Consider the following 26585-nt stretch of genomic DNA (forward strand, 5'->3'; position numbering starts at 1 on the left):
TTTTCTTTTGTTATAATTACAAACATGATCATTTTCACATACAATTATTAGTGTTTGTGAAATCCTAATTTCCTATTCATGTTCTGTTTCCATTTCCCTTTTGCGTTTAATAGCCTCTTTCTTCCCTGTTTCTAACAGCACATTTATCCTTAAAGAAATTAAACTTTTGGCCGGACACGGTGGCTCATTCCTGTAATCCCAGCACTTTGGGAGGCCGAGGCAGGCAGATAATGAGGTCAGGAGATCAAGACCATCCTGGCTAACAGAGTGAAACCGTCTCTACTAGAAATACAACAAATTAGCAGGGCATGGGGGCACACGCCTGTAATCCCAGCTACTCAGGAGGTTGAGGCAGGAGAACTGCTTGAACCCAGGAGGTGGAGTTTGCAGTGAGCCAAGATTGTGCCACCACACTCCAGCTGGGACAACAGAGTGAGACTCCGTCTCCAAAAACAAAAAAAGAAAAAAAAGAAATTAAACTTTCGATTATCAAGCATTGCAGATATAATCTTATGGCTGGTTCCATTTATTTCATTGTGTGTGTGCATGCACACATTATAGTGATTTAAAAAGTTTCAAGTTTTATATACCTAAATATGTTCTATTATTTTAAAAACAAGTAGAAATGACTGAGGTCATGAAAATCTTATTTACCAAAAATGCTCGCAGTTACAAATATGATAAGATCTAAAGAAAAAAATCATAAAAAAGCTTTTGTTCAACTACTTTCATATTTCAACAGGTGATAAAATATTTTAAAAGAAGAAAACATATTCTAATTCTGAAAATCTCCAGGTGGTAAAAACTTCCATAGTCCATTCACATTAAATTTCATATTTTTTTGTTTTTGTTAAAGCCCAAATCACCATGCTAATAAATATCTTAATAAATACCTTCATCAATATCTGGAGGAAGACCACCAACAAAAACTTTTCGAGAGAAGCGTTCTATTCGCTCTCCATTTTGATGAGCTGAATAACAGGTGGGTGAATTTAAAACTCCAACTTGATCACTGTGACCATCATCCAGCAAGCCATCATCTATTGGAAAGAGGGAAGAACGACCTAGAATAAAGAACAAATATAACTTGAATCTCAGATCTGAGAAAATGATAAATTTAAGCATAAAAATACCAATGACAAATTAAAAGACTTAAAAATGAAGGTGATGCAGGTGAACATAAAAATTAAGAGAAATTTAAATAGCATGTGGTTTTAATTACCTGGATTCAAGAAAGAAGCAATCTAAAGAGTGACTTAGAAATAAACATAGTCATATGTCAACAATTAAACTGCAAAAGAAATACTAGATCACTTAAACTTGTTATGAGCAAGAACTTGTTATAACCAAGAACCTAATGTATGCGGACAGTTAGACTGGATATGCGACAGGTAAGACTTTTCAGACACTGGTGGCAGAAAGGAAATGACACAGACTAAATAGATAACGGGATATAATTTATAAAAAATCACTTGTAGACTACGGCAAGTAAGGATAAGGAGAACAAGTAACACTTGTATACAAGATCTTGACCTAATTTATTATATGTGTGCCAATTATACAAAACGGTAGACAGGGCTTCTGCACATGTGCAAAATAGAAAAGGGTGTCCCCTCTGGCACTTTAGTGCCCATTTGAGCCCACATTTCAGGAGGTAATCCTTGTATAGGGCACATCCTGTACAATCCTCTGAAGTAATCCCCACTCTGTGGGTAATCCCTCCACAAAACTTAAATGACCTAATATACTCCCCGGCTGCCAAGGAATGTACATTTAGAAAGATAAGATGTATATATGTAACCATGGTACACATCCATAAGAAAGCTTTAAAGTGCTCAGAGGACATACTCTGGAGGAAAGGAGTCTAATAAAAGGGGGATTTCCTGAATCTCTAAGTGAAATTAGATAGTATTTATGATAAAAAGGGAAAAATAGCAGTGCATAGTGAGGCATTAGAGAGGGTAGAATATCTATAGGTGGACATATTTATAGGAACATGGTTTTCAGTAAATCTTCCTTTTTTCCAAGCGAAAGGAGAAACAGAAAATGTAGGAAAAATTGAACTTAAGAAATAGGGAATAGAAAAGGTTGGCTGAAATATGTTGGAAACAAGGGGAGTAAAAGCTAGAAAAGCCCTTTGAGGCTAGCTAGAGTTATTTAACGCTGAATGCCAGGCTAACAAGACATTTAGTAGGTGATGAAGATAATAAACTGGATGCAGGGGTTCAATCAAAATTATAACTTTTTCTGTACATTAGGGAGAGTTAGTAAACATGGATAAGGTAGCTGGAAATGAGCAGATTAGAAGCTGTGCAGAAAATCCACAAAGGATGGATGGCAGTCACAAGCAAATAGGAAACAAAATAGGGAGAAACAATGAAAAAGGAGAGATCTAAGGAAGACTTTAGAAAATGATAAGAACCATTAACTGATATAAGGACAGTAAAGACCAGAAACTGGTATGAGAAAGGAAAATAATTTAAGCTTTAGATATGTAAAGTTTTATATGCTGTTAGGATGTTCAGAAGTAAATGTATTGTAGGAAGCTGAAAAGGAAGTGTAGAAAAGAAATGTCATATTTCTGAGAAAATAATTTGGAGTCAACTCCACATGGGTTATAGTTTAAGGTCCTTTGTAACATCAATGATAAACACTCCATTGAGAAATGATGAGAACAGCTCCTCGGGAAACTTACAAGCAGGAAGCAGAACATTCAAGGAGCTAGAGAAAGGAGTGGTAAGAAAAGTGGGAGGGCAGCCAAAATATTACTGTAATAGAAGCACCAAAAAAGTAATAAGAGAACGAAAGAGCAATTAAGTAACAATGTGAAATATTAAGATAATTACTTTTAATAATGACAGTTGTTTTGAGGACATACATGATCTGTGAAGGTAGGTGTTTCAGGAAAGTTGGGTAGCAGTCACATTGCATGTATTTAGAGTTTTACTAAGTATAGAGATCAAATGAAGATTAGTTCTTACAAGTATATTAGATAAGGAAAAACAGTAAGAATATGGACAAGTTATTTTTCTTTCAATATTAACTGAAGGATTTTTTTGGATAGGAGACAATGGATATAATCTATAGCAGCGGTCTCCAACCTTTTTGGCACCAGGGACTAGTTTTGTGGATGACAATTTTTCCACAGCAGGGGGATGATTTCGGGATGAAAATGTTCCACCTCAGATCATCAGGCATTAGATTCTCATAAGGAGCACACAACCTAGATCCTTCACACGTGCAGTTCACAATAGGTTTCACGCCCCTGTGAGAATCTAATGCCACTGCTGATCTGACAGGAGGTGGAGCTCAGGCAGCAATGCTCACTTGCCCTCTGCTCACCTCCTGCTGTGTGGCCTGATTCCTAACAGGCCCTGATTCCTAACAGGCCATGGACCAGTATCAGTTTTATGTTGGGTATCTGTCTATATATTAAACAAATAGGCCACGGACCAGACCATTTTATGTTGGGTGTTTGTCTATATATTAAATCACATGCCATAGAGCATCTTGAAAAATATGACACATGATGCAAGTAATACAAACAAAGACAATTAGAAATGTGACAGCCTGAAGAGAATGGGTTGGGGACAAGAAGGAAGGGATCATATGCCTGTCAGAGTGAGGTAGCTAGCTACCTAGATGTTTGACATAAAATTTTAGTTTATATGACACAACAGAGAGAAAGATGATATTTGATATAGGAAGTGAATTACTCTAAAGATTCAAATGCTGCTTAAATACGATGTTCTGAAAAATACCCGTGTTCACTGAGTAACTTTGTGAATACTGCTTAACTTTTCAAATACCTGTTATTAGAAATAGGAAGCAATATAAAACAAAATGTCAGTGTTCTTTGTGATCAACAGAAAGGAAACTCTTCAACATGAAACTATTTTTACTTAATAAAATGAACATCAAGATCCACTAAAAATAATACTAATTCTGGTCAAAGTTTTAAAGGTTAGACTTTAATTGAATAATTCTATATTTTAAAAGGAATAAGATAAATGCATGCATACAAACTTGATTTTAAGGAAAAAAATCACAAATCCAAATTCTATATTTATTTCAGATATACCAATTCTTTGGAAAGTTTTTCACTTAAAAATGCCCTAACACAAATAAAAACTTAGCAGTGTCACAGATACAGTAAGTATTTAAATGTCTTTCTAACAGACATTTAAGTTGAGAAAAAATATGGATCACAAATACTTAGGGTCTACATAAAAAAAAAAAAAATGTGGGGACAAATCACACTATAAGCAATGCCAAAGAGAAAAGTGACCCAAAAATGACTCCAGCTTTTTGCTTACTATAATAAAATATTGCCCTTAGTATTCATATAACTAAAAACATCTATAATCTATGGGTCTATAATCTATTAACGAAGTTCAGCTAAACAAAGTATGTAATGAAAAGTTTAAGAACATTTAGCACACTAGCCATACTAACAAGAATCTTCACTGTTGGACAATAATGAGTATTGGATAATAATGCTTTTTTTCAAGAAGCCATAAAAGCTACAGATTTAAATACTTATTTAAAAGAAGAGTTAACTGAATATATATCATTGACAAAGTATGACTTTTTACCTTGCCAATTATCCTTTTATCATATTTCAAATTACTATGACAATAAAAGGAGAACCATTAAATAAGTTATGTCTACCACTGTAGTGTACTTTAAACATGCTTTCTAAATGATACCATACACGTTTTCAGGTTCTTACACCTCAAAGGAATAAAACTGAATGATAATGAAACACAACGAATTCATTTTGCTGGAATGCAGCAAAAGCCATGCTTAAAGGAAAATTCATAGTTTTAAAAGCATATTAGAAAACAAGACATGCTTAAAACAAATCATCTTGTTTCTACCACAGAAAGCTAGAAAAAGAATAGCAAATTAAATAGAAAGTACGATGAAGGAAATAAAGTAACAAAAAGGAGATATCAATCAACATAGAACTTACAAACATTAAAAGATGAAAAAGGGAATGTTATTAGCCACTTTATGGTAATAAATTTAACAACTAGAGGAAACAAATCCCTTGAAAAATGCAGCTTTTCAAAAATGGCACAGGGAGAAAAAATCTGAATAGTTCTTTATCTATTAAAAAAATGAAAATCATAACTCAAAAATCAAAATAAGAAAATATTCCAACGAAGAAAAATCCAGGCCTAGGTGGCTTTACTGGCAAATTAACTAGACTTTTGAAGAAGAAAAAAACAGCAATTTTATACAAACTCTTTCAGGGAATAAAGAAAGAGGAAGCACTTCACAATTATTTTTTACAACTGCAACCTGACAAAAACATTATAAAGAAACTATATACCAATGTCCCTCATGAACACAAATGCAAAAATCCTAAAAAATATGTTGGCGGAATGAATCCAGAAGTATGGATAAAAAAGGAAAACATATCATGATTAAGTAGGGTTCACCGCAGGAACATAAGATTGATGTATCATTTTAAAATCAATTACTGTTAACTGTACCACATAAACAGACAAAAACAGAAATAGCATAAAATCATTTCCATAAATGTAGGAAATGCATCCGATAAAATTCAACAGCTATTCATAATTAAAAAAAAAAAACAACTCCCAGAAAACTAGGAGTAGGAGGGAATTTCCTCAATCCAATAAAAAGCATTAAAAAAAAAAAAAAAAAGAGTGAAAGTCTTCAATAATAAATTATCAAATGGCTTCTCTTGAAGGTTTGGAAGGATGTTCACTCTATTTCTACTCAGCATTGTACTACTGGAGGTACAACAAGTCAAAGAAGATGAAAAAAATAATTTAAAGTCATGAGTACTGGCAAAGAAAAATAAAAGTATTTGGTATAGACATAATCGTACATGTAAAATTCAAAGAAATCAAACTAGTAGAAATAATTGTATTTATCTAGGGAAGAAATGCAAATTCAATTTACAAAAACCAAATTATTTCTAAATGCTAGTAATAAACTGGGAAAAATTTTAAATATCATTTCCATATCTCATCCAAACCCACCAAATATTGACAAATAAACTTAACAAAAGATATGCAAGATTTTTACACTGAAAATGACAAAAAATTGCTGTGGAAAATGTTAATAAAATGAAATAAATGAATAAACAAAAGAAACCATGTTAGATGTAAATTCTTTCCAAATTATTCATTCTATAGATGGGATACAATCCATCCAAAATCTCAGCACACTGTCTTCTAGAAATTCACAAGCCAGTTCTAAAATTTATGAAAAATCAAAGACCTATGAACAATCAAGGAGAGCATACAAAACAAACAAACAAAAAAGCCAAAGTTGGAGGATTTACACTACCAAGTTTCAAGACTCACTAGTTAGCTACAGTTATTGAGACTGTAAAACTGATATTAGAGTAGACAAATGGAACATAATAGAGTCCAGAAATGGGCCTATACATGTACAGTCACTTGATGTTTTTCAAAGGTACCAATGCAGTTCAATGTGGAAAATTAAATCTTTTCAATAAATGCATTTCTAGTTGGAGGGGGAAATACATTTGATCCTGGTATCACACCATACTGAAAAATAAATCCAAGAAGGATCACAGACTTAAATGTAAAAATTAAAACAATGAAACTAGAATTTCTTCATAACCTTGTGGGTAGTGATAATTTCCTGGGACTAAATGACACTAAAGGTGAATGAAAATAATTGGATTTTTAAAAAAATTTAGACATTTTTCTGCTTATCAAAGATACTGTTAAAAAGTGGATGACAAACAATACACTGTTGGAAAATAGGACAAAATATATAAAGAACTCCCATAACAAAGAAAAACAACCCAATTAAAAATGAGCAAAAGACTTGTAAGGGAACTTTACAGAAGAATACAATGGAATGGGTTAGAAGCACATGACAAGGTGCTTAGACATCATCCTTAGTCATCAGGAAACTGCAAATTAGAGCCACAGTGAGGGACTACACACCATCAGAATGGATAAAATTAAAAAGCCAACACTCGACCGGGCACGGTGGCTCATGCCTGTAATCCCAGCACTTTGGGAGGCTGAGGTGGGCAGATCATTTGAGGTCAGGAGTTCCAGACCAGCCTGGGCAACATGGCGAAACAATTTTTGTAAAAATACAAAAATTAGCCAGGTATGGTGGTGCATACCAGTAATCCCAACTACTTGGAAGGCTGAGGCAGAAGAATCGCTTGAACCAAGGAGGTGGAGGCTACAGTGAGCCGAGATCGGAACACGGGCAACACGAGTAAAACTGCCAACACTGGGTACTTCACAATATTGTTCCAAATAGCAAATCCTGGATCAACTTTAAAGCAGTATATAGCATACTGTATTTTAAATAATTCCTTATTTATCATAGCACGTAAGTCTGAATGATTATACATTATGAATAAATCAAACTTCTCTAATTAAACTTCCATCATTTGTCTCCTTTTAGAATTTTTTCTCCTATCTTCTTGGTCCCATATGTAACCTACTAACTCAAGCTTTGGGTTTACTTGCTTAAAAGGATTGCCTCCTGGGGCTTAGAACCATTAACTAAAATAGGTTTTTATTTCTATTACTAAAAATATTCTATATATTTTTATTCCTTCTGGAACACAGTAGCCCTTTAATCCTTTATTAAAGGAACTGATTGTGCTATAGAAATAGTTTAAGTTGAAAGGATCGAACTTAAGTTACACTTCACACCTCCCTTCACAACCCTCATCCTATTTGAATCCTGGACAAGTATGTTCACTCTCAGAATGGAATGGAAGAAACAATGAATAAAAAATAAATACAAATGATAAGTAGTTTTCCATATTAAAGTCAGCTCCTCATGTGAACCCTTTTCCTTCCTAATGCTGCCCCCTAGGCAGCTCTAAAGTAGAACTCTTTATGGCTACCAGGGGACAGAGATACACAGTAGTGGCAGTAGGTTCCAACTAAAAAGCAGGGAAAGAAATCTCTGCTTTTCTTAACTACTACTAGCATAATTACATTTTGATTATTCCTAAAGTACATTTCATAAATTAATATCTGGAGCTAGCTTTAAAGTTCTTATTGACATTAAGAAATTCAAGTACATAAAGTCGTTTTGGTATTAACTTGATTTGACTGTAGTCAAGTGAGAAATCTTTTAAATGAAAGAAGTAAAACAGTTCTTCCTGTAAAGGACTACAAAAGTCAAAGTCAGAATGTCCTGTGAAAATAACTGTTCATCTATTATTGCACTGGTAGAAGAGCCATGACTTATTTTTAGCAAAAATTATATCAACTCAGTGTGACACATCCCACATGAACAGAAGATAAGCAACTCATTTTTAACAAAATAATTCTAAACAAATGCAGTTTCTTTGATGGATCAAATCTAAAACATGAGGCTATATAAAAGGGGGTCTTTGGTGGTAAAAAGGTTATCAGTCTGAGGTTTATTATATCTAGGATGGAACAGGAAAAAAACAGTAAAAAAAAGGAAGAAAACGAGGTGACTAGCCATTTCTGAGTCATTCTTTTGGTATGCAGGTTTAAAAAAAAATCATTACTTACTGTTTCAGTGTACTTTAAAATTCAGATAAAATCTCTCAGTTATTTCTAATGAGTGTGGCTTTCACGTGACTCTCACAAACAAAGTTTTAAAAGTAGATTGCTACTGTTCATAGAAGATGAGCTAAAAATTTACTAAGGCCATATAATCTGAGATGAAAATTCAGGCATTCACTCCCCCTTATGCTAAGACAAATATGTGTGCCAATCGTCAGTTCTGTCCTAATGGAAGCTTTTATCAGAAGCCTTAAAACCATGTGAGAGTCTTCCTGTTTCCAATGCAGGAAGGCAGTTCTGAAGCCGAATAATTCTTTATGGCTTCTAGGGGATAGAGATATACAGGAATGAAAGCAGGTTCCTATATAAAAGCAGGGGAAAATTTTTGCTTTTTCTTAATATCATAATCACAATCTACAATTATTGAACTGAGAAGAAGACAAATAATAACAATACTTCCTAATACTTTGTTCCTAAGAACTTCTTAGGTCATGATATTTACATGAGAGTATATGAAATTAGACTAAACGTAAGTCACAACAGTTAAAAGATGAAAAATGTTTAACAAGGCAAGAATTCTGAATTGCTCTAGTTTCAAAATGCCTAAAAATCACAGGATTGGTAAGTGGGTTGTGTTTCAGAGAACTGAAGCTCCATTATTAAAATGGCATAGTGAAATAAGCTAGTCCATAGGTTTGAAAATAGTACTAAACTTCCAAATTTTCCCCACTTCTCAGCTTGCTACATCTTTAGAAAAGTTGTTCAGCTTCAATTTTCTAAATCTTGAGTGTCTATCTCCTCTAAATTTTTAGTTAGAAAACTGAAAAACAAAAAGTTTCAGTCAAGCATTTGAAGAAACATATTAAAAAATTAAGTTAAATTCAGATAATCTGAAACATAAAATTGGGACCACTTAAGAATAAAAAAATACTAGTTTTGGTTGTCAGTTGTGGCAAATGGTTTTGCTTGTTTAAAAAGTACACACATTTATGACTAGTTGAAAAGAAATGGAAGCACTGGCGCATGTATATAAAAGTGATCAAAGGGCACTATTATTACTGTCTATTCTCCATGGCTTAAGGGAGATTTTTAGAGGTCAAAGAAAACTCTTTTTATTCGGTGTGGCACTTGGAATAAGCCTAACAATATAAACATCATGATTTTTGCTCATTTAGAGAACAATCTAGTAGCATACTTTTGCTTCCTCTTATCCCATCTACTAGTCTGCACATGGCAAAAGGAGAAGCAGTTTTAGCCACAGAAAACATCAGCTGCTTTCCTAGGAAGTTCAGTAATAGTCTTGCATCACATAGTCTTCTTTCCTTAGGATACCACACAAGAACTCTGTGGGGAATACTTTAGTAGGGGAGGGAAAGGAAAAAGGAAAAGGGAGAAGGTATGTGTTTGTGTGTGTGTGTGTGTGTGAGAGAGAGAGAGAGAGAAAGGGAAAGAAAGGGTCACATTCTTAGAAAACAGAGAAATATAAGCAACATTATTTCTATAAATCAGTGTTAACAATAATCTATTTGGTGTGTATTATTTTCAACTGGGTCAACACAGAACTAACAAGCTAGAGTTGTAAATTATACATCATAAATATGACAGTTACACATTTAGAGAGTAGAAAAATCATACTTCATGCTACCTTCACTAATATTAAACATATTTAAGCAGACAAACTATAAATAGTATCTTTATTTTAAGAGATACAGAAATAACTTTAAAAACTAGAGTTAAATCTCAACAGTTTAAAAAGGGAAAATTTATTAAATAACTACAATTAGTATAAAAATACAGTTCGAAAGTTAAAGAGATTTAAAATTAAAAACTTCGACAAGTGCTCAAATCAAAATACAATTGTGAGTTTTCAGAGATTACACGAGAAATCTAGAGTAATTACAACATTGATCAGTAAACCCAATTAGAAACAATTATACCATAGCAAACGGAAATGAATTACCTCGTCTTCGCCCATAACTCCTTGCTGCATGTAAACAAAGGACAAATTGTAAAATGTCAGAACTAAAAAATAAGCCCACATATACAAATATTTCTGACATGAAAAGCTATGTGGGCATCTGAAAACTAGTGCTACTTTGTTTTAAGAGCAATGACAATGTCACCATATAAGATTTGCATGTTTTACCATTCTACAAAGGACTTTTATTTATAGGTAAGTATATATCATCTGAATCACATAAAACTCTGAAATGAACAAGAAATACACAATTTATTAGCATTTGTGTTAAAATTCACAAGTATTTGTTTCATCTGATGATGATAGAAATATATAACACTTTGCAGTAAATAGCATCCCAAATAATTTTCCCAGTGAATGGAAACAACTTGAACTAAATCTTTATTTTTCCACTTATTATAAAGAACGGTATGGCATATATAGTCCAATAAATAGCTATTCAGATCCAATCCACATTATACCAAGCCCTGCATGGAAGTAGTGCTAGAAGACACAGATGACTGAGAAGATATACCACTATTAAACTGACACTCTGAAGCCTGTACAGATGAGACAGGATTTAAGAAATCAACGTTTAAACTTGTTTAGAGAAATTACTATAGCTAATAATGCTTTCCATCATTTTAATATACGGTATAATAGCTATCTACTAATTGTTTTTATGTCTACCTATGAGGTAAGAGGAATTCAGATGCAAATTACTATTAACATCATCATAGAATAGTACATATGTTAAATACTATAAAAGTAGATAGGCATTTCTATCTATGTTACTTGCAGTGACATAATTCCTATGGAAAAACAAAAAGACTGTAATTTCTTTTTCATAAGAAACTACCAGTTTGATAAAATCCACAAATTGTTTTAAAGGAACTCCTCCCCACAAATTTGAATACACAATGAGTATTTTTACCCTGAAATTAAAATATGAAGTCAAGGCAGTAAACAAACAAACAAACAAAGACTGTTAAAATTAAGATCTTATTTTATATTCACAGATTTTTTTAGGCCTGCAAAAAATTCAATATTGAATAAATCTCAAGTAAAAATATGTGCTGAAAGTTGTCAGAAATGTCTACCTAAAAATATAAAACTTAAAGATCAAAAGAAAACATTTCACATTATGAAATACATTCTCTTTTATACTAATGCTTTACTACAAGGAAGTGTGTCTATAACACACTAGTTCCTCTAATAAAAAGTGAGAAAAACAACCTTGTCAACTCTTGGTCACTTAAATTCTAAGAAATAAGTCAATAAATATAAGGCTTATATCAGACCCTTTTACATAAAATAACTTCATGTGCATCTCTGCCATTCTAGTGTCTTTAGCTATATAATCTGTTGCACACTTAACCTATCCTTGAGCTCCAATTACCTCAAAGTCTGGCAGATCTATTTCATAGCTTACCTGACCTATATATTATTCCTCCTCTCCTCAGATAGGGGTGAAAGCAGCACTTAGTATTTTGTTGTCTAGGTCTTCTAAACATAAAAGTTTTTAAAAAACTCTAACTGATGGGAGATCAACTGTGAATAATCAGACTGATACAAGAAATTATAATAGAGTGATCAAGAATAGACTATAGGGCTGCACACAGGTGATCACGCCTGTAATCTCAGCACTTTGGGAAGCTGAGGTGGGTGGATCACCTGAGTCTAGGAGTTGGAGACCACTCTGACCAATACGGTGAAACCCTGTCTCTACTAAAAATACAAAAATTAGCCAGGTGTGGTGGCGGGCACTTGTAGTCCTAGCTACTTCGGAGGCTTAGGCAGGAGGTTGCTTGAACCCGGGAGGCAGAGGTTGCAGGCAGCTGAGATAATGCCATTGCACTCCAGCCTGGGAGACAGAATGAGACTCTGTCTCACACACTCACACACACACACACACACACAGAAAGAAAAAATAGACTACAGAAGAGTGAATAGTTGCATTAAGCCTAGAAATGGTCAACAGTCCCCAAACCACTTCACAGGATGAGTCAGTTGGGTTTCCTGCTTATCCCTGGGCATAGCCTAATGGTATTAATCCAGTATGAATTTGTTTTGGAGAATTTCATTCATAGGTGTAGAGAGCTGAAGATTTACAAAGCAAATAAAAATATTTTCATCAAGTTTAAAGTCAAATGATGAATTATGAAGTCTTAATGTCACACTTAATTCTTGACCTATTGAGAAAATTAATGGTATCATAGCCAGTTTATGTTCTTAGCTGAGGCTACTCAATACTAAAATGGTAAAAATATGCATATATTTCATAGCATCTTAAGTTTTCATTCCTTGGCTTGAACATAATCATTTAGAAAATTTATCCGACTATCTCATACCTGAGGAATTTTAGAATCCTGTAAAGAGCTATTCTACTTATTTTTTGGACAACTCTCAGATTCCAAGTATCTACATTACCAAAAATAGAACTGACTACAGATGAAGCTAAATCATGTGAAATATTTCCTATTCCCTGTTATGGAAATAACTAATCTGCACACTAAACAATGGTGTGTGTATTCACTTTCCTACTAATATTTCTAGGTGAATTTCTGGAGTATGTTCCATTATAACTCTGAATCAGAATTATGAGAAACACTTACCTATTAAGAAAAAAACTAAGTGACTTATGTTTTTAAAAAGACTTTTTAAAACAATACGTCCTTCAAACTCATTGAGAATATGATTTTTAAGAGGAAAAACTTGTATAAAAATGAAGAACACCTATGAAGTGTTACAAAAATAACATGAGGAGCTGGCTATTTAACATACCTGTTCACGTTTATATGCACAGGTAGGTTAAACATGTATTACTGACACATGTGTGTCCTTATTTATTTAAAAATAAGAAGGCTTTGAGAAAAGCCTGAAGACAAGCGACTTCACAATTTTGGTTCTGGTTTCCAAATCGTCTTATTAAGGGTCTAATCCATAGCTACAAAAAATAAAAACAGGATGATTCTAATATTCTGACTAGAAACTGTAGGGTCATATATGTATTGGCTCTCAGCTACAGTTGTAACTGAATTACTGCAGCTAGAGGAAGGGATAGGCAAACACATTAAATCAGCTGGAAATACAGGCTAAAGTTCTCTTGATGAGGAACCTAATGACATTTTTAGGTTTTTCAACTTGAAAAAGCCAAAACTAAGGAGAGAACTATGCTTCTAAATCATAGTCCTTTTTTTTTTTTTTTTTGACGGAGTCTTGCCCTGTCGCCCAGGCTGGAGTGCAGTGGCCAATCTCGGCTCACTGCAAGCTCCGCCTCCTGGGTTCACGCCATTCTCCTGCCTCAGCCTCCCGACTAGCTGGGACTACACGTGCCCGCCACCATGCCCAGCTAATTTTTTTGTATTTTTAGTAGAGACGGGGTTTCACTGTGTTAGCCAGGATGGTCTTGATCTCCTGACCTCGTGATCTGCCTGCTTCAGCCTCCTGAAGTGCTGGGATTACAGGCGTGAGCCACCGCACCTGGCCCCTAAATCAGAGTCCTTTTCAAGACCCCCAAAAAAGCTTATCTCCTCCACTCATTCCACCAGCATAAAAAAAAAGAACTGATGGCTACCCCACTTTCCTATTTTTATGACTGAATAGATACAGTTCAAGTGTCTGCCTTCAGAAATACAATTACTGACAATTTTCTTAAACGATACACATAACTTTTTTCCTCTCAGAAAGTACAGTAAGCTCTTTATCACATACAAAGCTGTACTTGGGTTATCACAGCAGATTTACATTTCTAACTAGCTTGATAATACCATTCCCACTCCCCGTCCTGGCCACCAATACTTCTGCTCTATTTGTTTCTCTTTTGAAAAACGTTATGTACTAACAAAAATGTAAGTTACTTTCCTTGAGAAAGGGGTAAAGAAAATATAATTCAAATATTAATACAAGTACTGAATGATACATCATTTTGTATTGCTCTTTACTATGGAAAGCAGGGGTTTTTTTTAAACTACTTATAATAAAAAGTGTTTAGGATTTATACATTTAGAAATATAAACATACATACTTTCATTTTAACTTCAGAAGTACTTCACCTTTGGTTTTAAGACAATCTACACAATTCTATATAACGCGACTTCCCTAAAGTGCTTCTGGATGCTAACTATAGACTCTTCAACATATTTGAATTCTTCAAGAGTGACAGTCTCCAGCAGTCAATTCAACTTAATTTGGGGAATATGGTCTGTTCAGAAGGAGACTGCTTGTAATTATATTTATATGGTTTTTTTGTTGTTTAAATTAAAAATATCTCTACAGCCTCATGAGATATACAGCTATTTATTGTATTACACCTCTTTTTTTAAAAAAGATATATCTGAGTTAACAGATGCTTAGAGTTAAGGATTTGCCAGAGACACTTCATAGTTTTACTGAGTTCGATCAACTTCCTGGCTTTTATCCCATTTTCTCTTTATTTATGACTTAAAGGAATATTTAAAAGATTAACATAACTGCTGATTAACTATTAAGGTAGAATCATAAAATCTTTACAGATATGTTTACAGATATATTTGCCATATCGGCCCTAATAATTGCAATAGTATGTTTTATTAAAGAAACTCAAGCCTAGCATCACTGTCAGCTTTCTGTCAGTTCTGCATTTTCTAAGGAATGTTCTTTAATTGCAACAGTCATGCATTTATTTTAATGGGTATCTGTGTACATCAAAAGTCATCTTGGGTACTCCAAGGAGCAACAGCATGACACTTTAGGAAACAATGCCTCAGAGAGTTATTTTACCTTTTTGGGGGGTTATTTTACCTAAACTTTGTCCCAAGATAGTTTCTAACAAATAGTTCGTTTGGCTTTCTGCAAGAACACAAAATGGGCCATCTTTGTTAGCTACTTATAATATATCTCAAATAGCTTAAAATATCAGTTATGTTTTCTCTTAAGTTTATATTTTCCAACACAGACATATCCAACCAACTTCATGTATTTATAGGACATGATTTTTCCTCTTTCAAATAAATTTTTATCACTGTTCACCATCACCCACTACTTAGCTAACATTTACTTTCAGAAGCTGCTCTAAATACTTTACATGAAGGAATTCATTCACTTCTCACAACAGTCCCCCTGAGTCAGGCAGTATGCTAATCTCTGTTTTAGACATAAACAAACTGAGTCAAAGTGAAGTTAGGTAAGCTGTTCAAGGTTACACAGATAGAAAAAGCCAACCTGGGTTTAAACTCAGATAATCTGGCTCCAGAATCTATGTTAGCAACCACTATGAGCTAGCTACTATTACACCACTATAAAAAGACTGATGCAAAATTTATTATTAAACATTGATTTTTAAAATTAACAATATTAGCTCTCTCAGTTAATTCAACTTACTTAACCAAATGCCTAAAAGTGAGTTAAACGTGATAAAAAGAAACTTTCATAATTCAAAAAGTCGGTCTATGTACTATGAGAAACAACAATTTCTTTAATCTGTCAATAACATTTAATAAATACTTAGTACAGGAGTACTAATATTACTTAATTCTCACATTTCCCAGGGAGACCATATGCTAAGAATATAACTGAATTACACATAGTTAAAAAATAGTTCAAGAAAAATATCTCCTTACCTATTAGTACATGTCTTTGCCTAGTTCTCTCTTCAATAACCTTACCAAAACTATTTAAATCCCTAATATTCAAGACTTCTTTAACCCACAAATATTCCCAATTATGTTGCGACTTTAACCCACAAATATTCCCAATTATCTTGTTTTACTCTCAACCAATGATTCGAAAAAAGTTAAAAAAAAATTCTCTTTGGATCAAATTGTTTCTTTTCCTGATGTAAACACATTTTCATGTCCTAGTTTAATTATCTTTTTCTCCCTGCTAGTACCTTGCCAGAAAAAGTTCAGAGTTTCCAGGCTAGCTTCCTGTACTGAGTATGCATTGTCACCCCAAATGACAGACTACTAAGACTACTCATATAATATACAAAGCAGATTTGTCCACAAGATGCAACTCTGACCTGAATACTCTTCTTTCTGCTGTGTGATGAAACACTTTTCAACCTAACATCTAGATTATTTATAAGGGCTTTTTGCAACTGACAAAATCATCAATTAGTTTAATAATGTTTAGTATAACTAATAATGTAAGTTGCAGATACACTGTGGATACTAAGTTCTTTGCTTCCACATGACTCAGTACGGCCCCAGTAGTACCCTGGCAATTCTGACCACAACCGCCCTGTAGGAGTCTCACTAATTAGATAACCCAATGCTTAGACTAGGCTGGCATGTGCTAGACAACTCAACAGTGAAATGCTGAATGATTAAATCAATCACCTCATCTAATGCTTGGCTTCTTCAATTTTTCTCACCGAAAATCCTACTTACCCTGACCATCTCCTATGTGGCCTGGACTTTATTTCCATCCTTCTGTCTTAATACTAGTGCACATGGTCTAGCTTCACATGTACCTTATTTTCAGTCTTTGTTTCTTAACTTCATTGCCATGTTATTTCAGCAAAGCTTTAGTTGAAATACAAGAGCCACGCCATTTTAATGATATTGTTTTTTTAAAGTAAATATTAATACTATTTCTATTCTTTCCCCTTCCTATTTCCCTCTCCACACCCACCCTCTGACTTAAAAATACTCCTGTGAAGGATATTTTAATCCTCCATCTCTACTCCCACAATCACAGATGTGCTAAGTACTGAGACTCTGAATATGTTAATGTCTGTCTAACAGAAAGAAAACTAACTTTAACAAAAATTTATTATTTTCCTTACTTTGGTGAATTTCACTATGTAAGCTTTCTAGTTTGAGTAAGTTTAGTGTGATAACAATATTTATAGTCACCAGTATATTCCTTATTTAACCACAAACACAAGTGCTATACTAAGTAACAAGTTCTACGCACTTTGCAAACATCTCATTTAAATCTCACAATAAACCTTGAGACTATATTCTCATTACACAGATGGGGAAACTAAGGTAATAGTAATCTGTCCAAGGTCATATCTGAAACTGGAAAGGCAATATTCAAACCAGGACTGCCTCCAAGTCTGTGATCACTGAATTAGTCATACTGTTACAAATGACTGCTTTACCAGTCAGAACACACTCAGATTCCTAATTCTGCCTTTTGTATAGGAATAGTAGTAACTTTATTTTTATACTTATAGAATGATTAAACTGTGTGTATGGAGAGGTTCAGAGATACATGTATTAAATCATCTTTACATAAACCAATTGGAAACATAAAATGTTTTTATAAAACTTACCATTTAACATCAATAGATTGTCAGTTCCTGGATGTGGATAGCTCAATCGACCTTCAAAAAGACAGGAAAGGTGAGTTTGAAGATTATGGAGTTATTTGAAAAGCAAAAAGAAAAAAACAAAAAACAACAACAACAAACAAAGGTGGTGTAAAGAGAAAATTATTGAGCACAGTATTTTTCATAAGATTACAATGTGATTTGGGAGCAATGCCAATAGAATAAAGCTTATTTATTTTTGGAAATGTAAAAACAATATATGTATCATATCCTAATCTTGCAAATTTAATATGAAATGTGAATTTTTAAAATTTTTTCAAAGTTGTTTGTAATTTTATCTATAGATGTCTTGTCAAAAATAAAACGAGAGAAATTCATAGTCCTAAATCAAAAACAATTAAAATGTTAAAATAAAAAATAAGCAGAAAAATTCATCTTAACTTGCCAATGTGGCTTTATAAAGTCATATTTAAATAAATAAGTTGAATGAAAACATCTTATATTACAAATATTGAAAACTTAACTTCTTCAAAGTTTATAAATGATTAAAAATATATAAAAAATAAAAATACTAAAGCTGATGAGCACAGTAGCATAGTATTTCCTGAGTCATTCTTCATTCAAAAGGTTTTTATTTACTAAATGCAGAAGGGACAACAGTATTACGAACTGCTGTGGAAAAGAAAAAAGGTATGCATGAAACATTCTGTGGTTTATCCAGCATTTTTACATCATAACACTTGTTTGATAAATGCCAATAGCTAGGATGACCATTATTTTTAGTCTATTATAAAATACAGGATTTTTCTCAAATGCCTGAATCTCTAATGGACTATTAGAATAGCACATTAAAACCCATTTAGAGGCTGGGCACGGTGGCTCATGCTTGTAGTCCCAGCTAGCTGGGAGGTGGAGAAAGGAAGATCACTTGAGCCCAGGAGTTTCAGCCTGTAATGAGCTATGATTGTGCCAGTGCACTCCAGCCTGAGCAACAGGACAAGACCCTGTCTCTAACAAATGAATAATAATAATAATAATAAATTTAAAGCCCATTTCAAAAATATCTAAAAATTAAATGTCTGGGATTGCATTTTAGTACTTTTCAGCACAGTCCCTTTAAAAACAAAACAATATGCTAGCTAGCACATGAGTAAGTAGTACAGATTAACTGCATCTACCTTTATCACCTCAGCAAGTCCTCTACAGATTAACTGCATCTACCTTTATCACCTCAGCAAGTCTTCTACACTCTACAGGCTCACATATAAGATGGAGATTGTCTGCTGACTTTTGTTTTAGTTATGAAATTAAAGAGTTTGATCATCTTCTAATGCAAGAGTAAGTGGTAAAAATAATCCAATTTTGACACTAAAATATATAAATATATATGATAGATATACAAACATGTTACCTGTACATACACACACACACACTTCACCTGAGCTCTAAGTTAACTGTGGGACATTTTGATTTCAGACTCAACAACAGTTAGGCAAAATAAGTGTTATCAAAAGGATTATCTACCATCTCTTATTTACTCCTGCATTTCACACAGCATGACATGAGTTAACGAAATGACCTCTTAAATAAAGTTGTCATACTCTAAAACATACCAGTAAATTTCTTGTTGTGATACCTTGGTATGGAGAAATAGAAGCACACATATGGGAGGTACACAATAAAGAGCCAGGAAGCACAGCTTGCCTAAACTGCACTTCAGTAACACAGAACATTACTTTGAAGTATTACAGCTTATTTTGGAAATATGCCTATTTCTAAACATCTTGCTGCAGATGGCCAAATTTGGAGAACAATTTAAGGCCTTGAATAAATTACTGTAATTTCTGACTTAAGATTAAAAAAAAAAAAATAAAAACTCCTACAAAGTGGCAACCTGTTTCACTGTTCAGCATAATAAGTTAATTAAATCTACGATACTGACAGTGTGTAGGATGCAGATGATGTAAACATGAGTGGGACATAATCTTATGATGTGGTGGGGAGATAGACACAAATATACAATTTCAATAAAATATGGTAGGTGCTAAAAGAGTTACATACAGAATGCTATATAAAAAAACACAACAGAGTATATAGTAATCAGGCCCAGGGATTAAGGCAAGACTTCCTGGAAAAGTAAATTACGCAAAGCCTTAACATGAAGCCTAGTTCCACCTTGAAAGATTCTCAACTTTAAACCATCAAATCCATTCAGAGGCTGGGCATGGTGGCTCATGCTTGTAGTCCCAGCTACAACTTTAATAGGTTCTCAACTGTAATGGGTTCTTGTTCATTTATTTATCTCAAGATACAGATTAAGAAAAAATATTTTCACTGCTAATAGTCTTTTGCTATTATGGCTCTGAATAGACTTTTAAAAGGCGTACTTTTTGTGGAGAGTTTAAAAAACAACTATTTGCAAAGTAACATATACTGTATACATTGTATACATATGTATACATATTCTAAATACTACAGCTCTCTACCTAAGAAAATCTCCCAATATTAGTAATAAAGTACTCCAAATGAAATAAGCAAATTTAGACTCATTTTAAAGACACCCAACCACCTTTTCTCCACCACAGTGGAAACATTAATGCATCTTCATAGGTTAACTTTTAAAGTTATGTTTTACTTAGGGTATTATTAAAAGTACTTTCACTAAGAACCTGCCAATTGATAGTAAGAACTAACAGCATTTGAGGCTATACTCTGAGCCAGGAGCTTTTCTATGTTCTTTACAACCAGTTACTTAATCCTAACAACAATCCTATGACTCAGGTATTATTATCTTCCCATTTTAAGATGACAACACTATGTCACAAAAAGTTAAATAGGTAAGTTGCCAAAGGTTATACCACTAGCAGGTAGCACTGGCAGAACCTGAACCTAAGCAGTTTGGCTCCATACTCTTAATCACTATCTTAATAATTACTTTATATTGATAACATAAAGGTATATAAAGGTATATATGGTTGGTTGTAGGACAATTTTATCTCTTAAAAAATTCACAGAATATTCTATAGTATATTTGATAATTTAAGCTTTAATAGAGAAAAAATAGAAAAAAACACATATTACTAAACTAATTTCTCCTTATTGTTTAAAAATCTGTGGTGCAGGGACTGATAGATATACACTCTTCCTAATAGAGTCATCAAATTTAGACAGATACAGAGCTTCCCAGAATGAAAAACAAAAAACCAAAAAGCTACATACGTAGCCCAGTCATCTTGTAGATAAGTGTACCCCTGAATGTAAGATCCGGCCAATGGGATATAAAGTGAAAGTGGTACGTGCAATTTCTGGGAAGTACTGTATCTTAAAAGGGAAGACCTTCCTTTCCTCTTTCTTGCTTGCTGAAATGCTGATGTAATAGCTAAAGTGAAGAAGCCGTATTAGACCATGAGGCAGAAACTGTGTTCTCAGGATAATAGAAGAATGAGATAAAAACGAGCTTCGATCCATGAAAATCACCAAACTACTCTAGGAGTGTTAATGTTTCTGAGTGTTAACGTTTCTGGTAAGGGAAACAAACTTCTATCTTATTCAAGCCACTTAGGAGTTTTCTGTTGTCCTTAACAAACCTAAGCTTACTAAGTCCTCTAGTAATAAATTTGAGCAAATTAAATTTTAGGTAACCAGGCAATTGCTTATTATTGTGAAAATATGATCATTTCACAATGACTTAATATATCTATAAATAATGAGTATACATGAGCTCTTGGCACTGCTCCTTTCACATTAAGATGCTATGTAATTTAAGATAAGTAATTTTAAAAATATATGTATTTTTAGGTGTCAGTGAATAACTAGAGGATCTATCGTATCTTAACAATTGTCTTATTCATCTATTAATAGTAATTTGTATATAATATATAGTCAACCCTCTGTGTCTGCGGCTTCTGCATTCATGGGATTCAACCAAGAAATTATACTGAAAATGTAATTCCTGATAGCCCGGCGCGGTGGCTCATGCCTGTAATCCCAGCACTCTGGGAGGCTGAGGCAGGCGGATTACGAGGTCAGGAGTTTGAGACCAGCCTGACTAACATGGAGAAACCCCATCTCTACTAAAAATACAAAAAAATTTAGCTGGGCATGGTAGTGCATGCCTATAATCCCAGCTACTTGGGAGGCTGAGGCAGGAGAATCAATTGAACCTGGGAGGTGGAGGTTGCAGTGAGCCAAGATCACGCCATTGCACTCCAGCCTGGGCAACAAGAACGAAACTCCATCTCAAAAAAAAAAAAAAAAAAAAAGAAAAGAAAAGAAAGAAAACATAATTCCTGATCAAAAATACTCAGGAAAAAAAATTCCAAAATGTTCCAGAAGGCAAAACTTGAATCTGATGTGCACCAAGTATGATATGACATTGAATCCACACAAATGTGATGTCTAGGCACTGTTTTAGGTATTATAAGTAATCTAGAGATGATTTAAAGTATACAACAAGATGTGCATATGTTACATGCAAATACTACATCATTTTACATAAGGGACTTGAGTATTGCCGATCTTGGTATCCCCGGGTGGTCCTGCAACCAGCCCCAATGGTTACTAAGTGACAACTCTATAAAAAAGCCTTACTTCATGTTAGCCACTTTAAATGTATTATCTGAGCAACTAAAAATACTAAGAAATATGACAACTGTATAAAACTTATCACTTGTTTAAACAAATTACCAGATTACATTTGGAACAAATATCTGGTCTCTGATTCTTCACCATTTTTGCTACACTGAGCTCTTTGCTGTTCCTCAAACATGCCAGGTAATCCCTTTCCAGGATCTTCCTACTTCCTTTTTTTCCTGCTTGAAATACATTTGCTCAGATACAACCAAATCTTGCACCCCTTACTTCATTCAAGTCTTTGAGAGATAGTATGACAGACTATCCTGTTTAAAATAGCAGCTTCTTTCTCTATCCCCTTGATAGTGTATTTTTTCTGCATAGTACTGATTATTATCTAACATTTTCTGTCTCCATACTTCTTTAAAATAGAAGATCCATGAAGGCAGTAACTTAGTCTCTTTTATTCTTTAGCATATAAAACAAAGCCTAGCATATAGTAGGCTCTTAAATATTTGTTGAATGGATAAATGAAATATTTCATTCTACTATGTAAACTACAGACTGAATCAAAAACTGAAATACCTTAATATGTGTTTGTATGTGTGGCATAGGGAGGATATTCTCTAAGAAAATGAAAAACAAATCATAGAACAAGACTTTTTTTTCAGCTTATTTCTAAATCTCTTACATATTGGAAGTTGTGGGGAGAGATACTGCAAAATTCCTGCTTGTTGCTCTTTGCCAAGATAAATTTTCCCCTTCTCTAAGCTAGTTTTTCTTTAATGAGTTAATAGAAGAAATGAACTCCAAAGCCCTAATATTCAGTTGATGATGCTAATTCACTCTTCAGTGATGAGAACATAGCTAAAGAACAATGCCATGTGCTCTGCCAACTGTTTTTAAGAGAAAAATAAACATTTAAATCATACTAGAATCATACAGAGTTTAGGTTAGAATTAACAACAGATCAAAAGGAAGACAGTATGGTGCAGTGGTTAAAAGCACAAATTCAGGAGCTACCAAGTTCCACCACTTACTAGCAGTTGAAATGCAGACAATTATTGAGAATAAGCCACAGTCATCCAACTGTAAAATAAGGGTAAATATCTACCTCTTAAGTCATGCAAATTAAATGAGTTAATACATATATGTAGAGTCCTCAAGAATAATGCTTAGCTGTATCAACTGCTCAATAAATGATATGTATGGTGTGTCATATACTGCATATGTATATTAAACACACAATACACACATACCCTTAATAGAAGACATCTAATACTTCTTAATTAAGTGCTTTAAATAAAGCATTGCCCCCACTCATCTGACAGACTCTTCCAATATTGTTTTCATAATCTACATTTACCTTTACTTCCAAATCCAATTAGGAAAAAAAGGTTCATTTGAAGTCTGGTAAAATCCACTTAGAATGTGGTCACTACCAACCTTGAATAACTCCAATCTCTGCTCAGATCCAAGGGGCAGGACAGTCATTCCTGACCACACTCCCAAATTTCAATGCATGCCTCATAAAAGCCTAAGAATAAGATCATACAAACGTAGAAAAGACCCTTAGACCCAAAGCACCAGATCCAAAGAGAGCAACAGAATCATTCCTTACCTCATCTGATAAAAGCCACCAATCTACTTCAGATTCAACTGAAATTAATCTAGTTAACACGTTCAAATCAAAATCCTAACAAATTTTTTGACCTAATCATATTTTAAGACTTTTAACCAATTAATACTAGAAAATTTACCAAGAAACACCAAAGAACATAGAATACCAAAAAGTTTTGATTCAAGAAAAGGATAATCCCAAAAGACAACAATAATGAAAGACAAAACAAGTCATTAAACATTTAGTAAGATAATGTATTATCATACACCTATTATAATAAAAGTGGTATTAATTCAGATATATGCAACTAATACTAAAATCAAGTTGAGTTAATGGTTGCAAAACTTTTTACTGTTAAGGGTTTTAAACAAAAGTAATGCTGATAACCAGTAGGAATAGCAAATGGGCAACAAAATATTGCCAGTGGAACTGGTATAAAGCAAACCTAAATTGGCAATATATGTTTACAGCCTCAGAAACAAGCATATGAAGTTGTGCTATGAAAATAAACACAAAAAAAGCTAATTCAATTTTATTTAAAAATTTGAAAAACCTAAATGTTCAACTATTCAAGAATGGTTATACAGACTATTTTACATGTATAGATACAATATACAGTAATTCTTTAAAGTTCTAAACCAATATTTTGAAGAGTATGAATCATGAGAAAATGCTTAATCATTTAATCAATAATTTACTGGGACCCTCCTATTTGTGTGACATTATGATAGATGCTGATTCAAGGTAAAGCAAAAACACATGTGGCCATTGCTCCCATGACAGTCTTACGTGAAAGATTACATGAAAGATATATATTGAAAAACAGTTCCGGCATGGTGGCTCAGGCCTGAAATCCCAAGCACTTTGGGAGACTGAGGCGGGTGGATCACAAGGTCAGGAGATCGAGACCATCCTGGCTAACATGGTCAAACTCCGTCTCTACCAAAAATACAAAAAATTAGCCGGGTGTGATGGCATGTGCCTGTAGTCCCAGTTAGTTGGGAGGCTGAGCAGGAGAATCACTTGAACCTGGGAGGTGGAGGTTGCAGTGAGCTAAGATGGTGCCACTGCACTCCAGCCTGGGTGACAGAGTGAGACCTCGTCTCAAAAAACAAACAAAAAAACAAGAACAAATGATTGAATCTAAATTAAGAAAGGTGCTCTGATTAAAAAGAAACTTGATTCTCTATAAATCTTTAACACAAAAGTAATCTACCCTTGATAGGCGTGCCAAAGAGTCTTTATGATGAGGTAGAATTGACTAGAGATTACAGAGACTGCCAACTGAACACGAAGGACTGAATACACATGTTCACCTCTGTTGCTTTCTGAAACCCCTAACATGGCGGTTAAAAAGATTTTAAAGAGGTGTCTCAAAAAAAAAAAAAAAAGATTTTTAAAGAGGCATAACCCTGTTAGGATAAAGACACTGGAACAGGATCATAAAACAATCAAATCATCAAATTTCTGGGAACTGTAAATGTGAATGGTTGAATGGTAACTTTGTAGACCAGAAATCACTGAAAACACAAACCTAAGCCAGTGTATGTATGGGGAATGCCATCAAGTTAACACTCCATTTACTGTACTACACACCTGGATAGGTTCAGAAATCAGAAGCTGTGGTTATAACCGTGTGTAAAAATGGGGTACAACTAAAAACAGGAAGGTTTAAGATTGCTTGTTAGTTCTTAAAAGAACCCTCCTGGGTTCATCTAAGGCTAGCAGCTAGGCCTACAGCTCACAAGCAGAAGACTAAAAGACCCACATCCATGTTCATTGCCCAGAACAAAAGAAAAGACCTAGACACATGCACTGTAAGGGGCTCACCTGACTACCTTACTACAATCATTACTAGCTGATAATTTCAACTACATACATTGAGCTTCCAATTTCCATTTTGTGTGTCTTACTTTTAAATATGAATAGACAGTAAAGGATGAAGCCTCCAACATGAGAAAAAAAGAGAACACAACCAAATAAAAGAGAAGAACTTAGAAGAAGCACAGACAATATAAGGAACTGGGAAAATAATCTTCAAACACTGTAACAGCCTCCAGAGAAATAAGATCAAACAACAAGAATAAGATGTCATTGGAAAGTTCTGAGAATTTTTTAAAGGAGGTTTTAAAAATTAAGAAAAAATTTTAAAACAAAAAACTCAATAAAAGATTTAAAAAATAAACATAAGCTCTTCAAATGCAAAACCAGAGACAAAACAATGGAAAACAGAAAAGAAAAACAGATGATGACTATACAAGGTTTAACATTTGAGGAACAGGAATTCCAAAAAGAGGTAATATTAAAAAATGGGAGGCAGACACGGTGGCTAACGCCTGTAATCCCAGCACTTTGGGAGGCCGAAGCGGTCAGACTATAGTCAGGATTTCGAGACCAGCCTGGCCAACATAGTGAAACCCCATCTCTACTGAAAATACAAAAATTAGCCAGGCATGGTGGCGGGCACCTGTAATCCCAGCTACTCAGGAAGCTGAGGCAGGAGAATCACTTGAACCCGGGAGGCGAAGGTTGTAGTGAGCCAGTATCACGCCATTGCACTCCAGCCTGAACAACAGCGAAAGACTCCCATCTCAAAAAAAAAAAAAAAAAAACCAGAAAAACAAAAAACCAAAAAGCTACATACGTAGC

General features: G+C 34.0%; 1 protein-coding gene across 1 annotated transcript in view; it reads right to left on the reverse strand.

The window, feature by feature from the left end:
- Positions 1–26585, reverse strand: part of CPEB2 (cytoplasmic polyadenylation element binding protein 2) — a 65788-nt gene that overhangs the window by 16713 nt on the left and 22490 nt on the right. Inside the window, exons 6-8 of the mRNA XM_011947362.1 lie at positions 17747–17797; positions 10486–10509; positions 894–1064 (exon numbers count right to left, since the gene is read on the reverse strand). Of these exons, the coding sequence (XP_011802752.1) occupies positions 894–1064; positions 10486–10509; positions 17747–17797 (246 nt within the window). The remainder of the gene's footprint in view (positions 1–893; positions 1065–10485; positions 10510–17746; positions 17798–26585) is intronic.

The sequence above is a fragment of the Colobus angolensis genome, unplaced genomic scaffold (assembly GCF_000951035.1).
Source record: "Colobus angolensis palliatus isolate OR3802 unplaced genomic scaffold, Cang.pa_1.0 Scaffold262, whole genome shotgun sequence".
Classification (NCBI taxonomy): domain Eukaryota; kingdom Metazoa; phylum Chordata; class Mammalia; order Primates; family Cercopithecidae; genus Colobus; species Colobus angolensis.